General features: G+C 40.8%; 3 protein-coding genes across 3 annotated transcripts; all 3 read right to left on the minus strand.

Moving 5' to 3' along the window:
* Positions 1 to 1,151: 1,151 nt before the first annotated feature.
* On the minus strand, positions 1,152 to 1,721 carry LOC149076611 (histone-lysine N-methyltransferase SETMAR-like). Its single transcript, XM_089242256.1, has one exon. The coding sequence runs from the start codon at positions 1,719 to 1,721 to the stop codon at positions 1,152 to 1,154; it is 570 nt and encodes a 189-aa protein (XP_089098382.1).
* An 18-nt stretch (positions 1,722 to 1,739) lies between these two features.
* On the minus strand, positions 1,740 to 2,213 carry LOC149076612 (protein GVQW3-like). The gene has a single exon (XM_089242257.1). It carries the CDS (start codon positions 2,211 to 2,213, stop codon positions 1,740 to 1,742), a length of 474 nt encoding a protein of 157 aa, XP_089098383.1.
* A 3,568-nt stretch (positions 2,214 to 5,781) lies between these two features.
* LOC149076613 (uncharacterized) lies at positions 5,782 to 7,397 on the minus strand. Its single transcript, XM_089242259.1, has 2 exons — positions 6,809 to 7,397; positions 5,782 to 6,557 (listed from the first exon to the last, which is right to left on the minus strand). The coding sequence occupies exons 1-2, from the start codon at positions 7,395 to 7,397 to the stop codon at positions 5,782 to 5,784; spliced, it is 1,365 nt and encodes a 454-aa protein (XP_089098385.1).
* Between the last annotated feature and the right edge of the window lie 10,811 nt (positions 7,398 to 18,208).

The raw sequence follows: 18,208 nt of genomic DNA on the forward strand, positions 1-18,208 counted from the left end.
AATTTTGCTGCCCGGGGCGATTGTTCCTCCCCCCCCCCAGTTCCGGCTCTATGTACAGATAGGGAGATGATCATATATGCAAGCTATATTCACAAATATTAATTCCTTCATATATATATATAAACATGGAAAACATGTATCATAATAATGCATTATGTTTGGACTATATCGATAAGGTCACATTTTATATTTCTGTGTTAGCACATATTTTCGTGCCATCTAAAGAGTCGTAGACCAGCACCATCTATCTCTAGGAGGTGCTGCATAGACCGAGTAATTTTTCTGAAGGCCCCTCCCCCCACTCCAGAATTATAAATACCTGACCAATTTACATACTTCTGTCAAAAATTGCACGCAAATCTCATTTACACTACCAAACCACACATGCACCACGTCCACATTCTCTGCAGAACTTGTAATCATTAAATTACTGCAGCACTCTTAGTGATAGGTTGGGTGCAGACACAGATTGAAAAAATTTCAATGTTATCAGTTATGTATTAAATCTTTTGATATACTGTACAGTACAATTAGAGGTGCAGACATGAAAACATTGAGGGGACTGAAACTTGCTGGTTGTCCCGTATATATGTGACTTGAGCACGTATGCAGGAGGGGGAAGGTGTAGTGCATTGTTTTTTCAGAAATTATTTGGGGGGCTCAGTCCTCTTTCAAAATTTATTGGGGGGGGGGGCTCAAATGGCGCCCCTAGGTTCCGGCACCTATGAATACAATATAATATATGTCATTTGCATTCATGTCATTAAACCATGTATTTAAAATTGGCCTGTACAATTTTGTTTTATGAACTTGTTCAAATCACTCGTGGAGAAGGATTTAAAGTTTGGGGTCCTTCAGATGATTTCCCCCATGAGATATAAACATAAAACATAATAAATTATAAAGAACGAATTCTTGATATTAACTGGTCTGTAGAGACATTTCAGAAAATAATTGTCTGTACTACTGTGTTACACTTATTGTGTAGGAACACTGCTACAAGTGTTCAATATAGTTGTTCAAATTGTACAATTGGTTATGGATTAGTAATTGCTCCTAGGTGTATTTTTTTCTCCTGTTTAACAAATATATATATAAGGGGTGATCAAATGAAAAGGTACGAAACGACACGGTGGGTACAAATGTAGACTTTATTCAAATAATACACCATAGGCCTGAGCACAACGATCCCACTGATGAACAAGCCGCAGGATTCCTTGTTCCCAGAATTCCTGTGGCCGTGACGAGACCCAGTCCTTCACAGCGTCCTTGAGTCCGAGTTGAAGCGCTTCCCCTTTCAGGTGTTTCTTCAGTGGACCAAACACATGGAAATCGCAGGGCGACATGTCCGGACTGTAGGGCGGATGGTCCAACGGCTCCCACTTGAACTTGGCCAGTTCCATGTGTGTGACTTTGGAGACGTGTGGACGCGCGTTATCATGGAGCAGAACCACACCCTTCGTGAGCAGCCCCGGTCTTTTGTTCTTGATGGACCTGCATCGGCGTCGGAGTGTCTCACAGTACACATCGGAGTTAATGGTTTTTCTGTGCTTGAGGAATTCCACAAGTAGCGGACCTTGAACGTCGAAAAAGACGGTGAGCAACACCTTGCCTGCTGACGGCACGGCTTTGAACTTTTTAGGGGGGAGGTGACGACGCATGCTTCCACTGCATGCTGTCCCGCTTTGTCTCTGGCTCGTAGTGATGGCACCAGATCTCATCACCTGTGACGATCCGCGTCACATGAAAGTGGGGTCTTCCTGATACCGAAACAGATGTTGCAGTGCTAGCCCCATACGCAGTTCCTTTTGCTGGTCGGTGAGCTGCTTCGGAACCCAAGCGGCACACACCTTCCGATATCGCAACCTGTCGTGAACAATTGTCCACACGGTTCCATAGCTGACATCCACCTTCACCGCCAACATTCGCAATGTGACACGCCGATCACTTCTCACTAGGTCGTCGACCTTGTCGATGAGATCGCTCGTGATGACAGTGTTTGCCTGGCCTGGTCTCGGGTCATCACCCACACTCTCACGGCCTGCACGAAAATGGGCACTCCATTTTCTGACGGACTTGTCAGAGACACGTTTCTCCCCGTAAACTGTCACCATCCGGCGATGAATAGCTGCCGGTTTCTCACCTTCCGCTGTCAGAAATCGGATAACACCTCGCTGCTCCTCAATCGTCGAATTTTGCAACACGAACGTCATCTTGTCCTCATACGGACTGCCGCATCATTTGGACACCGCTTTTGATAAGAGCTTCTGCTCTCTCCTGCGCATGTGGGCACCCGCGCATGCTCCGATCTCAGTCAGAGACTCCAATCACATCCCGAGATGTCTCGCTACGTTCTCCCATGGCGGAATATACAATATTTAACTGTTACGTTTTTACGTCGTTTCGTACCTTTTCATTTGATCACCCTTGTACATAAAACAGACTACAATAGACAAATTACCTAAGGTGGTGACTGAAATGTATATATCTGTCCACAGAACAGATTGACCCTTAATATAGTACTCAGAGCACAAAAATTCAAGCACATATCACTTTCAGTATCAAAAATAGATGGTAGTAAGTCGAACATGAAACATGCATTCCTTATATATTGCAATTAATTTGCTAAGGACACAAAAACTTATGTATACACATAACACTTTCCAAGGCATGTTCAATTAGAAAATCCTCAGAACTATATCACTTGTATATGTGGTTTAGTAGTACTAGCAGTTTGTTGGGAAATTGTTTTAGTTGACAACTAACATGTTATTTTATTCCATTACACCACTGATACATTGAAATATGGTACTATTATTTATATATTGGTACTTTGTTATATACTATTTGAAATGCTTATTAGGTTCTTGACCATTTACTGAAACGAGAGTCGCAAAATGAAGACATTACATGCCTGTTGAAGACAGAAATCGGTGCTCATGAAGTGTACTTATGTACTGATGGATTAAACCATAGATTTCGCAGGTAAGTTGAATCTTTGGGTTATGAGGTTGCGTGATTTGAATAAAATGATGGATTCAGGATAATTGATTAATTTCTTAACATAATTATTTATTTACAACACGAAACATAAGACGAAATAAAAAATCTACGGAGCGACATGTTGAGCTCTTGATGGTTCGATCGCTTCTCTCGCGAGACAATCCGATGGTGCCGCCATCTGTGAGATAAACTACAAATCGAATCTCACCACATGAGTTTCCCCCAGTGAAGGAACATGGTGAGAGAACGATAAATGAGATACAAAATGAAAATGTGATGGAAAAAATTAATCATAAGATGCAGAATAATAGATGTGCAAGACATAATACAATGATGCAGGAAATCATGTGCAATAAGTATACACTTAAAAAAAATACGATGCAAAATGTACAATTAAATGCAGAAAATTCAATAAGGCGTAAAAAAATATATGGATGCACAGTGTAAATAAGATGCATGAAATACAAGATGCAAAAGAAAAATAATCAATGAATTGTAGAATTATATGATGCAAAAAATATTATGATGCACAATTCAAAATCAAATGAATTTCGGTTATCAGTCTACGACTGAATTTGACTTTTCTGCCAGACCTAGTGACACATGGTTGTACTGGCACAGTGTCATTTTTCTTTTCTTCGAGCTTGTTTTTGTCAAGTTCCACACAGACATCGTTAAAGATAAATGCTCTGTCAAGTGAAACGCAGGTCTTTCTCCCATTTACATTTAAAGTGATTTTTTTCTCATTACGAGAAATCACTTCATGGGGTCCAGTATATGGTTGTGTCAAAGGTGGTGTGATCTTGTCAATTCGAAGAAACACATGTGAGCAAGTTTGCAGTTGAGGATGCACATAAATTTTGGATTGACCATGAGCTGATGTTTTGCATGGTTTGATACTATTCATACGCTCTCTGAGCTGTTGTACGTATGTGTATGTTAATGAGAGCTGACTGGGTGTATCCGTGCAGAGATCTGCAGGTAATCTCAAAGATGTACCAAAAACTAACTCGGCACTAGAGGCTTTGATATCCGGTTTGACGGCTGCCCTGAGACCAAGTAAGATGGCTGGCAATGTGACGGTCCACTTTGGATTCTCATGTGCCTTCAATGAGCTTTTTAAGACACGGTGAAACCGTTCGACCATGCCATTGGCCTGTGGATGGTAAGCAGTGGTACGAATCCTGCTAGTGCCAAGCAGGTTGATCAGTTCTCTGAAGAGCGATGATTCGAACTGCCGTCCTTGATCGGTTGTTATGGTTGATGGACATCCATAACGGCAAATCCAACCATCGAACAAGGCACGACAAACTTGTCTGCTGTGATGTCTGCTACAGGTATGATTTCCGGCCATCTGGTGTAGCGATCAATTACTGTTAAGCAGTATGTCTTTCCTTCTGAAGGAGGCAGAGGTCCAACCAGATCGATATGAATATGAGAAAATCTTGCATCGGGTGTTGCAAAGGTGCCTAAAGGTGTTTTGGTATGCTTATGAACCTTTGAGCGTTGGCACTCATTGCAACACTTTACCCAATCTTTGATGTTCCTTCTCATGTTAGGCCAAACGTATCGTGTAGATATTAGCTGAGTAGATGATGTTACATCTGCATGAGCAAGATTGTGGAAATGATGAAAAATAGTCTTGCGGAAGCTCGCTGGAACAAATGGTCTTGGTGAGCCTGTAGACCCATCACATACCAGTTCTGTTGCGGTAAATGGACTTGGCATTGACTTGAAAGTCAGTGAACTAGAGTTGTCTTGCTGTAACTGTTTTAATTCAGGATCCTCTCGTTGAGCAGTTGCAAAAAGGTCAAAATCTAGGAATGGTGATTTGGAAATCGAGTTGATTTCTATTCTTGAAAGAGCGTCAGCTACCACATTATCTGCACCTTTAGTATGACGAACATCAGTGCTGAATTGCGAGATGAAGTCAAGGTGTCGCCATTGACGTGGGCTGCATTTATCAGGATTTTGCTTGAAGGCGATGACGAGAGGTTTCTGATCCGTGAAAATTGTGAATTCACGGCCGTCTAGCATGTGTCGGAATCTTTTGACAGCAGTGTACATTGCTAACAGTTCTCGGTCGTAAGTGGAGAACTTCTGTTGACTCTTTGCCAGTTTCATGGACAGGAATGCAATGGGTTCCCATCCTTTTCCATTTGATTGCATTAGCGAACCACCGATTGCTAAATCACTGGCGTCGACCCAAAGACTTATCTGGGCACCAGGAATTGGATGGTGAAGCAATGTTGCACCCGCTAAAGCTTGCTTCGCATCGATGAATGCTTGCTCGGCTGGATCAGTCCATTGAAGGATATCAGCTGGCTTGGTTTGAGTAGCTCTTTTGGATTTCTTCTTGTTTTTTATCCTCTCCAAAAACTTGTGTAAAGGTGTTAAGATGTGTGCAGCTCTGGGCACAAAACGACGATAAAAGTTGAAGAGACCAAGAAAACGTCGTAGTTGAGTGATGGTGTTTGGCTTAGGAAAGTTCAGGATGCAATCAACACGATCTGTTAAAGGCTCGATGTCAGATCCAGAAACTTTGTTACCCAAAAATTCAATTGACGAAACACCAAATACACATTTAGAGGGCTTGATGCTGAGGCCATATATTTGCAGACGTACGAATAACAACCGAAGATGTTCGATGTGCTCTTCTGGTGATTTCGAGGCTACCAGTATGTCATCAACAAAGGCATATACAAATGAAAGTCCACGAGTGACCTCGTCAATAAACCTTTGGAATGTGGCTGCAGCGTTGCAAAGGCCAAATTGCATTCAAGTGCTCTCGAACAACCCAAATGGTGTGATAATAGCACTTTTATGGACATCTTCAGGAAGTATAGGAATCTGATGATAGGCCCTGATGAGATCTATGTGAGAAAAGATTTTACTACCATGCAATTCAGATGTAAAGTCCAGAACATTTGGAACACTGTACCGGTCTTTCACAGTCTGTGCATTTAAAGCTCGGTAATCACCAACTGGACGCCATTCATCACTGTCCTTTTTTGGGACCAAGTGCAGAGGTGATGCGTAGCAGCTGTTCGATGGTCGTAAATGGCCGAGGTCAAGCATCTGCTGAAATTCTTGCTTCACGATTTTCAATCGATCAGGAGCTAGACGTCTTGGTTTGGCATGCACAGGTGGACCAACAGTCTCGATATGATGCACGACAGAGTGTTTCTCGGGTTGTCCAGGTTGTGGTGGCTTGATGATGTCGGGAAACTTGCTGAGAAGGCTGTGGTAGATGGTGTCACCTTCGATGAGTTTGATTGAGTGAACTTCAGCAATGTGAAGATCACAGTCAGCATTGAGTTTTGTTGTCCTATCCAGTAAACATCGTCGTCGGAGATCCGGAGCAAGATCAAAGTTGAACAGAAAGTCTGCCCCAATGATGGGTGTGGAAACATTTGCCAGTAGGAAAGTCCAAGTGAAATTACGACGGAGATTGAAATCCAATGTCACTCTCTTTTGACCATAAACACTAATGGATGAAGCATTAGCAGCAGAGAGCTTCATAGTGGCGTCACGGCGTCGTTGTGATGGTGATGCTGGAAGGATAGAAACATCGGATCCAGTGTCAATCAGGAATCGAATTTTGGAATTTCTGTCCATGGTAAAAAGGCGACGAGATGCCTGTGGCAAGGAGCATGTCGCGATTACTCCTCGCCCGCCTCGTTTTTTTGAAACTTGCACGGCGACACGCACTTTTTGGCGTTGTTGCCGAATTTGTTGTGATACCAGCAGTTTTCCGATCGTGGATGCGGACTGCACGCACGTGAGGTACGTTGACGAGAGTTACTACGCGAACGCAGGACGTTTTTTAACTCGCGGCGTAACTGAGCCACTTCGTCTCGAAGTTGCGCGACGGAATCCGGCTGTTGCGGTTTCTCAACTGCGTCAACATGCTGAGGGTTGACTTCGTGAATTTTGTCGGCGAGTTGAGCAGCTTTCTCGAGAACGAGTGGAGTGACAGCAGCGAGAATGGATTGAGTTGATGCAGGTAGGTGTTGGAGAAAAAGCTCCATCAGCAATTCGTCGGAGACAGAATGCGATTCCGCTCGTCGTCGCAATTCGCGGAGAATGTCGGATGGTTTCCGATCTCCCAATGACCCGCATGTTAAGAGCTTTCGAAGTTGAGTGGACGACGACTCGCTCGACCGTTTAATAAGTTCCGATTTCAGCCTTTCATACGGATCCGTGGCCGGCGGATTAACGAGAATGTCTCTGACAAGAGCCGGACTTTCCGGAGGCAGATTCGCGACATAGTTGTATTTTGTGACAGATTCGGTTATCGGTTTCGGAACAGCGAGAGCGCTTTCACACATGATAAACCACAGCGCTGGATCATGGTGGTTAAAAAGTGGTACCTGAACGGCACTTACTTCCATGTTGAAAATCCAGGAAAAGTGATGTCAAGTTCCGGAAAGCGAAAGTTCTCTCTCGAGAAACGCCCGTAGATTGCCTCGTGCTGCAGTGAAGAAACTGGAACTTATTTGAAGTCCGCGGTCACCATACTTTGGGTTATGAGGGTGCGTGATATGAATAAAATGATGGATTCAGGATAATTGATTAATTTCTTAAAATAATTATTTATTTGCAACACGAAACATAAGACGAAATAAAAAATCTACGGAGCGACATGTTGAGCTCTTGATGGTTCGATCGCTTCTCTCGCGAGACAATCCGATGGCGTCGGCTTTACAAGTGCCGCCATCTGTGAGATAAAATACAAATCGAATCTCACTACAAATCTTTTTCATTATTATCTTTGGAATTTTTTATGACGTGCACAAAGTTCAATACTAAAAACTATCATACAATATACCCTTTTCATTTCAGGTAAAAATGTTGACTGCAATGACACAAGTTATGGCCTACGAGTGTAAAACTAGAAATTTTTGTTTTTTAAGCAACTCAATTAACCAGCACCTATATGTATAGTCATACACAGCCGCAATCATATATTTATATTCATACGCAGCCGCAATCATATATTTATATTCATACGCAGCCGCAATCATATATTTATATTCATACACAGCCGCAATCATATATTTATATTCATACACAGCCGCAATCATATATGTGTGTATGAAATACCGTTCACACATTTATCTAATAAATTTATCCATGATCGTAAGCAGAAAATGAGTTTTTGTGTTCTTTGTGATTATAATTAGAAAAAATGTTTATGAATGGTACATTTTTGTACTACAATAAATTCGAGAGTTAGTTGCATAGAAAACAGGATTTAAACAGCTCAGTGGAATGAAGTGTTGATTTTGATTTATCTGAACCAGAGTTATATAATTTATTTTTGATTAAATGCAGCTGAAATCACAAAACGAATAACATTCCCATTTAGAATAACTTATTTTTGTCGACTCATCAAAATTTTCTGTCCAAAGCGTTTCTCTGCTTACTTTCTCATGAGTGTTTCTTGAAAAACAAGCGGGATTCACTGCAGTTGATAAAAAATTTAATGAAACGATTGGAAAGAACTTAAAATTTTATTGCTCGATATGGTGAATGACATGGTTCTAGTAATATCAAAATATAAAGTATCAAATAATATTTGCCGAACATGTATATGGGGGAAACAGTTCCAACATGTCAAGACTTGATGGAAGAATAAGCAATCTCAATACATTTTCCTAAGTGAGAATCGTTATAACATTAAAACATGAGCGTTAAATTCATAGACCTGGAAAATCAATATTTTCCCCCCATGATTGAGCATGATACTTGCTGTATTAACCTCTATGATGTAATGTAATGAGAAATTATAATTTTTCAGAAAAAATTGTAATTTATGTAAAATTTCTATTAAAAAAACTCGAATTGTCTCTAAAACAAATTTATATGTCCAGTAAGAAAATTATTAAAATATCTTATAAGTTATTAAAAATGCGAGGAAACTTGTGCGCAATCTAACGTAAAAAAAAGAAAAACATTACACGAAATTAAAGTAAATAAAGCAATCATTGCCACAAATGTTGACGAAATATTGATTTTTAATACGTAGTAGTTGTTGTAAACTTTTCGCTTATGTTGATTGGTTGAATAGTGAGCTGAACCATAGAAAAGAACGAATGAACCGAAAGACCGGTTTTTACTGAATATTCACGATATCTACAGACAAAATGTTCGGAAGCCCGTAATCTGTTCCCTGATTGGTTAATTTAGTAGAGGGTGGTCAGGCCTGGCCATTTATCGTTGGCGACAAAATAATAACGTTAGCAAACATCCTAACATAAATACCACGGGAAAAGCGAAATAGTAAATATTGAAAAGAAACCCCCCCCCCTTTTCATTGGATTTTTTTGTGATATGAATATTAATTTTAAGAAATAATCATTTTTTTTCATTTCATCGCTTTTTCCTCTTTCTTCTTTATTGTGTAAAAAGGCAAAAATATGTGGATATGCAAACGATGGAACAGATGCGCCACGCTAGGAAAATACAAATACCTAGCATAATTAAATTTTTTTACGTTTCTGTCGACCGGAAATGGTCCTATTCGGTTCACGCGGATTTATTAGTGCATATTATATAATGAAAAAAAAATTCCCTCCCCCATGTTGAGGGGTTGGGTTTTATTTAATGTCTGCTTTGCCCAAGGCCATGGTCCTCACATCCTGGAGCAGGACTCCCTAGGCTGGGATCTTTCACGGGCCCCTATATCATGAATTTATAACGTGAAGAATACTGAGAAGCGTCCCAGGCCATCTCGTCCATATTCCTGGACCCATAGGCGTAAACTTCTATAGGGCCCATGGGCCCGAGCCCCCCCAACATTTTTGAAGACGCGGCTCAGCCCCCCCAAAAATTCGTATGAATATGGCTTATTCATTTTGCAATGATGAAAAATTTTTTTTTAACCAAAAGTTGTCCTAATTATGAATTAGTTAATGGAAACAATCTGCTCAAAATTTTAGTTCTTTTAAAAAATCTGGATGGTCTTTGGCTTTCTTGTTCCATGACAATACGTTTATCTCATTTCTTCCCTGCCGTTCAATCCCCAATTGCACCCTCCATCGGTTCCAATCCTTACTGCCAGAAGGCACGGCTGAGAGGAAGATTCTTTGAGGTGTTGAGGGGGCTCTTTCTTCTTTGCCTGTGGCAAAAACTGAGTGTCTCTTCTTTTGTTCACTGCGACCGGAGGACGGCCATGGCGCCAACATGAAAATAAGCCCAAAGATGCATGGTGGGGGGAGGGGGAAGGTTGAAAATTGGGAAGCAATGATATTGAAACCGAAATAAATTACACTCTATAAAGAATAGGTGCCAGAACCTAGAGGCTGAGGCCATTTGAGCCCCCCCCCCCGCAATAAATTTTGTAAGGGGACTGAGCCTCCCAGTAATTACTGAAAAAAACCATTGTGCAATGCATTCTCCCTCTCCTTCGTACACGCATGAGTTCCGTATATGCGGGAGGACCAATAACAGTTAGGCCCCCCCCCCCAATGTTTTTTTGAAAAATATTGGGGAAAAAAGCACATTCTAAATGCCCATTCATAACAGATCTTGAGGATCGATGCCGAAACATTTTTCGAGCCCCTTTACAACAAAATTTGATTGGGGGTGGGGGTAGAACATAGGCGTAAACTTGTATCCGGCCCGTGGGCCCGAGCCGAGCCCCCCCCCCCCCCAACATTTTAGAAGAGCCGGCTCGGCCCCCCCAAAAATTCGCGTGGATATGTTTCTCACACTTGGCTCAGAAAAAACTTTTTGACAAAAAATTTCTTTAAATAGTAGAAATCCATCTGCTCGAAATTTTATTTTTTTACTTTTCTTCAGAATCTCAACGCACTTGTTCTGTGACAATAGTAGTCTTATCTCCCAATCAATCCAGCATACATTCATCCTAAATTGCGTCCTCCCAGAGTGGTGCCTGAAGGCACCAGTGTAGATAACTTGGGGGGGGGGGTCCTTTCTCTTGCTTGCACTGAAATGAAGCACATACGCAGGAAACAGAGGACGCACTGCATTGTTCTTCTGAAAACTATTGGGGGGGGGGGCTCAACCACCTTACAAAATTTTTTGGGCTCAAATATCCTCCACTCCTAGGTTCCGGTGCCTTTGAGGGGAATCAAATAAATAATAGTAAAATAAAATTAACACACAAAAAAAAAAGAAAATAAGAAATGAATGGAAAATTTCAAAGCCCCCTGAGCCGGGTACCATTGCATTCTAATACTAGGAATATGAAATTTCCTCCTTATAAATCAGGGATTCTCAAACTATCTACGTTAGCAGCACTCTTATATAGAAATTTTAAATACGGTATTTCAATAAATGTTGAAGAGAGGTTAAAAGGTGAAATTTGCGTCCCCCCTCTGGTCCGGCACCCTAGACATTTGACCCCTCCCCCCAGCCCTGTTTCCAGTACTCCAACACTTAGGTAGCCAGGGCCGGAACTAGGGAAGAAGGCAGTTTTCACAGGCGGAATTCTTGTGGGGACTGCTAATTCTGGGGGGGGGGGGGTGGAAGAACGAAAAATATCGTTTCGATCGTTTTTTTTAGTGGGGAGAGGGTGAAAAAATTACATACTCTTCCCTCCCTCCACGACTAAAATGATCCTGTCTCCGTTGGACCGGGCTTTTGGACAGATCTTTCGCGAGGACCCCGATTTTTCACAGGGAAGTGCTTGGACCTGTCGTAAGCGTAACTTGTATTAAGTCGTATGTTAAGTGCATTAAATCGTAACTTGTTTTAAGCCAATGGGATCGAGACTCCCCCACCCCCCTCTTATTAATTTTGGAGAGCTGGCTCAATCTTCCCCTCTTCCCCACAAAAAAATCGCATGGATACGTTTTCCACACCTAGACTCGGAATAATCACGTCACGTCAGTACAGTGAGTTTCGGCCTTACACGAAGCTGTGACATGTAAAAAAAAAAGTGGCGATTTTTCCACAAACACTTTTTTCCGGCCATTTTACAGGATGCGACCTCTATTTATCGGAAAATACTGTAATTTTTTCTATGTTCCATTGCAAATTAAATTGGGGAATTTTTCTAAAAAGGATATAGTATTTCTTACTTATGTTATTCAAAAAATTGTGTTTATTTCAAAATGAAGAATTATTCTCAAGGTTTTAATAGGGTTCCTCCTTTCCCGATCAATTCTTTTTTACGGACGAATTTCTATTTGTCCAGCCGGTGACCGCAAAGAGGGGGTTTTAAATACCCTGTTTACGTTCGCAGCACTGTTAGAAATTTTAAATATCTTGCGGCATCACAGTCGATCTCAAGGAGGCATTTCGATGCTTCCCCCCCCCCTTCCCGACAATAAAATGATCTTCACTCCTAGTTACAGCCCGTCCGTGGCATCTAGTGCCGTGTTTCCCGGGGGGGGGGGGGCACTCAGCGAGCTATAAGCACGGCCATGGACTCCCACATACTGGAGAAGGGCTTCTAGCCTGGGATCTTTGGCAGGCTTTTTATTCCATGTATTTTTTTTTTTTTTTCATGATCAAGGGGCCGCACCTTCTGCAGCTGACAAAGAGCATTTCAATAGGGTTCAGTTTCGGCTGCTTCAATGCAGGTTTACTGAATACAATCACCATTTCCTAATTAGAAGGACAGGGAGTGTATAGCGTGTCGCTTATGTGGGGAATATGTCACCTGGAGGCATCCGTCCATATGGGGACCCCCCTTCTGATCCTGAAAACTACATTCTTCTTGACGCCGCCGGTCAAGGCTTTAAAAGCTTTTGTGCTTAATGGATGGCCATCCGTGAAGGACGCCGACATAGATGATCCTAATTGGAATATAAAGAAATTACGGTGGTGAAGAAAAATCTAGACGAAGTTTGTGATTCTGCAAAATAAGAATATAAGAATAGCTGTGTTTGGAGCCACTTGAAGTAAACTCCTTGTTTTTCCACTGAACCCCCCCCCCCCCCACAAATGTTGAGATGGACAGTTCCACAGTATTTGATGGTTTGTGTGGACCACATTCGGTTGTGCACGTACAGTATAACCTTCTGTTAGTAAAACATGTTGTATTACAAGAAAACGGAAAAGTTCCTCGTGATTCCGCGCAGTTTCCTGACAGAAAAAGTAAGCAATATTAAATATAGCTACACATTTTTGATAAATCCATGCATTTTAAACATTTTCTTTAATGATAATTTATTCAGAATCTTCAAAAACAATCTAGATTTTGCAGCCCTCTAATACTTATAATCAATAAAGCGTAGTATAAAATATTTTTTTTCTGTTAGACATATCAATAAATTAATAAAACTTACCATGTTTTATTTTTTTCAATCATATTTAAAATTTATTTAAGAAAAATTTAAACTCCATTTGGCTTGCATACTTGTAAAAGTGACAATATTTGAATCGAGTTTTTAATAAGAAATTTATGCAACTAAAAAAATTATTATTTTTCTAATTTAAAACCTGATATATGACTCAATATATGAGAGTAAAATAAATCTTAAATAAGTGACATGTAATTTGATTTTGGGGGAAATATACACTGTATCATAAAATATAAATAAATACAGGGCTCGACAAAAATCATTAAAAAATTTAGGCACCAGCCAAATTTTGTAAGAGCCAAGCATGGTTTTTTCACGAGAAAAGTATCTTAAATAATCTTTTTTCAACCTTTCTGGGAATTGATGACCCCCTTCCCAGGGCCGCAACTAGATACTTTGTCATCTGGGGCAATTCGGAATTTTGGCGCCCCTTGCATGTAGAAGAAGCAGTTAAAGGGTGAATTCGACTCACATTCTGGTCCAGCGTCCGGAGCACCAGACCTACCTGCTTTCTCTAGTTGTGGCTCTGCTCCTTTCTATGTTGGAAGACAATTATGAAATCGGAAAATTTTGAGCCATCACTAGATTCTGATTTAGCAATCACATATACAAAATTTTAGGCGCGAATACAGATTTTCCAGTCACCATGGTGACCTGGCACTTGGGGTTTGTCCAACCTTGGAATAAATAAAGATGCATATACTGTTCTGAATATATTTTTTGTATATAGTCATTTTCATGACCCCGCCCAGGGGATTTCGGGATTCATGAGATCTGGGGGATCCTGGGAGGATATACACAGATTTACGGCATGACTAGATCTGAATAAATTGCCTATGGCGATAGACCGGAGTTGTGCTCGTTTCAATGAGAGAGAGAGAATGAAAGTATATTTTTACTTGGACCGTGATCAAACTAGAATGGGGCTCAAGGGCAAAGGCTACGCCCCCAACAATCAAATAAATTTTTGTTAATTAAATGCTTTTGGAAAATTGGCACCAACTCAAAAATTCTCTGGAAGAAATTCCGTGCCCCCCCCCCCCCAATAGATTGGTTTTCTTGGGTACGCTCATGCTCAGGGGTAGTCCCATTCCAAGGGCGTAGCGAAGAGGAAGACTTGGGGGTCTGGTCCCCTCGTCCGAAATGTGAGAAAATGACCGAAAAAAGGGGAAAAGATGACCAAATCTATTGTTCTATCACTTTGGTCCCCCCTGCCGAACGAAATTTCTGGCTACGCCCTTGTCACATTCACTTTGGTAACAATACATTAAATGATTGTTATACAGTCGAATATCCTGTTATAACGAAGTCCAAGAAACCGGAGAAAACACTTCGTTATAAAGAAATTTCAGATTGTTTGCATTGTTCCTATGTATACTTATTAGAGGGATTAGAAAACCATTCGTTAAAACGATATTTTCGCTGTAACGGTATTCGTTAAAACGGGATTCGCCTGTAATTAGAGCCCGAATTTTCCACTTAAAAAAAATGGCTAAATATGAACTAAAACTGAGAAAATATGTGCTAAAGAACAAATAACCAAGCAAAAAACGGAAATGCGTTTTTAAATGCATCTTTTCTATTTATCTCGGTGCATATTCATTTGCAAAAACATTCCCATGCAAATGATTTCTACATGTATTTTATTTAGGAATTTCTAGTTATTAGTACCGTAGCTGCTCACTAATAGAAAGAAAAAGTTGCTCGAAAAAGAAGCAAACTACACGTGCACACAAGTAACAAAACATGAATAATGTCAAAAATGGGCGGATTTTTCTCCTGAGATTTTACTTCTTTTTACTTGAAAAAAAAGAAATGACAAGCAAATAAAGCACCCGGGCTTCGGGTATGGTCCATTGCAGCTAGAAGGTCCTTGGAGTTGAACAACCAAACTATTTGAAAATGTCGAATTTCCGATTCGATAGACGATGTTGACTGATCCATAAATCCATGGAAGTGAGCATGAATGTAATAAGTTCAGACTTTTAATTGTTCAGTTGGTCATCTAAACCGCTTTGATGATACGAAATTCTATGGAAAACGTCTTATACTCTTAGAGAATCAACTGATTTGAGATCAAAAATCAATTTCACATGACTAGAGTTCCGTTCAATCGTTAATATTAGAACGAAATGATCTCAAAGACGTCCCAATGCAGATAAAGCAGCAATTTTCAATAATTTTATGTTCTTACAGAGCGAAACGTGAAAATTCGTTTATAATGAGAACTACGTTACAGCGAAAACTTTTCTTGTGGTTGTGAGCTGTTGTTATAACGAACTTTTATTGTATTTATGAGCAATATTAATTTGAAAAATTACAAAAATTTAATTAATCTTCCGCACAACTTGAAAATTTGCACTTATTCTGAAAATTCTTCAATTACATACATTTATACACATATTAATGCTAAAAAGAGGTTAATTTATATAAATGCTACAAACAGGACTAATCATAACAAATTTATAAATAGTGCAAAAAAAAAAAAAATGAATAAATCAAAAATAAAAAGGTCAATTTCCCGTGACCTTTCATTAAATTAAGTTGTATAATAACCAAGAATGGCCACTGAAGCTGTGCTTTCCAAAGTGTGAAATATCGACCCCTGGGGAAAGGGGTCGATGCAATTGTCCAAAGGGTCGATAGAAGCTATGGGTTTAGTATAGGATCCTATGGGTGGGCTTGAGTTGGGAGAAATGAGAAAGAAATTTTTTTTAAAGAAGAGCTATGGAACACAAAAAGTTTGGGAAACTTTTCACTGAAGCAGCGGTTCTCAACCGGTGCTCCGTGTACACTTCCCGGGGGCTCCGCACCCACTCGAAGAAAATAAATCAGTAAATTCGATAAATGAATATAAGAGGAGAGCGTACGGGGCTCCACTATAGAAATTTTACGCCGAATAGAGGCGGCCACTGATGCATATTTGTGTTTGAGTACAGGTGATCATTTGTGGAGATTTTACTGTATTTAGGAAAATGTAATGGAACCCTTTGTCTCCCTATTTATCTTTTTCCTTTATCTCCCTATTACGTTTCTGACCTTACTTATTTGTACGAGGTTTTGCTTCAGTTGCTATACATTTCTATACATTATCCCTGTATACAGGGCCTAATTTCTTCATGGGCAAATGAAGCCTTTATAACTTTGACCCCCGAAATTCAAACAACATACATTCACTGACCAATTAACATCTTTGACTCTTGTCGCAAGAGCCTCCTAATTCCTGCTTTACCCAGGGCCCTGCCTGTATACACTTCAATTAATCGACGTTTTCACTTCGATTCGAACTCCCAAGTCTTTGGAAAACACCTTTTCTATCAATCGAATCACATAATTTTTCAATTGGTGAAAACGTGTCACTGAAATACAGTGTTTTACGGTTTTCAAAAACCCATCATGAAGAAACGTTGTAAGCGGAAAAACTAAGCGGGATCGACTGTAGTTTCTCATGCATATTTTTTACTGAAAAAGTAATAAAATTTAAGATGATTGACTGGTTCAATCAGGGCTGCAACTAGATGCTTGGTTACCCGGGGTAACCCCCCTTGTAATGTTGAAGGAGAGGTTTTAGAATGAAATTTACACCCCATCCGGTCTAGCGCCCGGGGCACGAGACCCGCCTGCTCCTCCCTAGTTGTGGCCCTGTGTTCAATGGCTTTTGACATGTACTGAAATAATTATTGAACGGGCTACGGTATGCTGATAGCCAGGGCTGTAACTGGGATTTTTGTCGCCCCCACATTCGATAATTTTGTAACGGTGTTCTCTGTCAAGTAAAGGACGTTTTATATAACGTTTAAATAACACTTTTTTTTTCGGTTAAATCTTGAAATGAATACCGTAAAATTGCTTGAGACTTATTGAATTGAAGAATTGCTTGAGCAACAGTAATGTTATGATAGTATTATAAGTATATTTCTTCTCAAGCATAAGATTTTGAATCAAAACGACAGATTTTCACAAATTTTTTTTTCGGAAACGTCTGTAAAAAAAAGGTGGGGGGGGGGGTAATTTTCGGAAAAAGTTCGTTTTGCAGTACTGCTTTCGCATTTATACGACGCGTCGTATAAACGAGGTTCCATTAGAGCCTGAGCCCCCCCAACATTTTCAATAAGTTTACGCCTATGCCTGGACCCCAGGGCTGGAGATTGTCAGCCCCATCCTCGTGGGGGCCCTTGCAAAAATTGGTTCCTGAGGTGCATACCCCGAGCAGGGCCGCAACTAAATACTTCGTCATCCAGGGCAAGCCGGTATTTTGGCGCTCCCTGATGTAGAAGAAACAGTTAAAAGGTGAATTCGGCGCCCCCTCCTGGTTCAGAGGCACCTGACCCCCCCAGTTGCGGCCATGGCCCCCACATCCTGGTGCAGGGCCCCTAGGCTGGGATCTTTTACAGCCCCCCCCCCCGGTCAGACTTTCCACGGGTTCTTCTATAGTTAATTTATAGCGTGAAAAAGCAAAAAATTATGAGAATTGTCTCGTGCCCCAGAGCTAAAGCCCTGTCAGCCCCGCCCATGTGGGGGCCGTGGTTGCGGCCCTGAGATTCCAGCCGTAGGCATATATATATATAATATATGAATTGACGTCATCGTGTTCTTCCAGATGTTCGCGCCTATCGCCGCCTATGCTGGTGACCCATGTCCACCCATAATTACGGGTCTGACAGAGCTCAGGATAATTCTTTTAACTTTTTTATATTTTTCACGGAACAAATTTACTGTGCGGGATGGGACGCCAAAGATCCCAGCCGAAGGATGTGGGGTAACCTATGCATTTTTTGTGTAAGTTACCGTAAATGTAATAAATCCGGTGATTATGGACCATCACGGCCCCCACAGCCTGAAGAAAGGTCCCTAGGCTGGGATATTTTGTGGGCCCGCAGACCAAACTTTTCATGGATCCTTCAACAGTGAATATGTAGCATGAAGGG

This window comes from Pholcus phalangioides, unplaced genomic scaffold (assembly GCF_987345545.1).
Source record: "Pholcus phalangioides strain wild (caught in Gottingen) unplaced genomic scaffold, Ppha-v1.0 ptg000015l_1, whole genome shotgun sequence".
In the NCBI taxonomy this organism is placed as follows: Eukaryota; Metazoa; Arthropoda; class Arachnida; order Araneae; family Pholcidae; genus Pholcus; species Pholcus phalangioides.

Bases quoted from the DNA above. Each gene is read 5' to 3' on its own strand.
- LOC149076611 (XM_089242256.1), bottom strand. From the start codon at position 1,721: ATGAGATCTGGTGCCATCACTACGAGCCAGAGACAAAGCGGGACAGCA.
- LOC149076612 (XM_089242257.1), bottom strand. From the start codon at position 2,213: ATGACGTTCGTGTTGCAAAATTCGACGATTGAGGAGCAGCGAGGTGTT.
- LOC149076613 (XM_089242259.1), bottom strand. From the start codon at position 7,397: ATGGAAGTAAGTGCCGTTCAGGTACCACTTTTTAACCACCATGATCCA. The intron at 6,558-6,808 runs GTAACTCTCGTC...CTATCCTTCCAG, and splicing joins AAACGTCCTGCGTTCGCGTA to CATCACCATCACAACGACGC.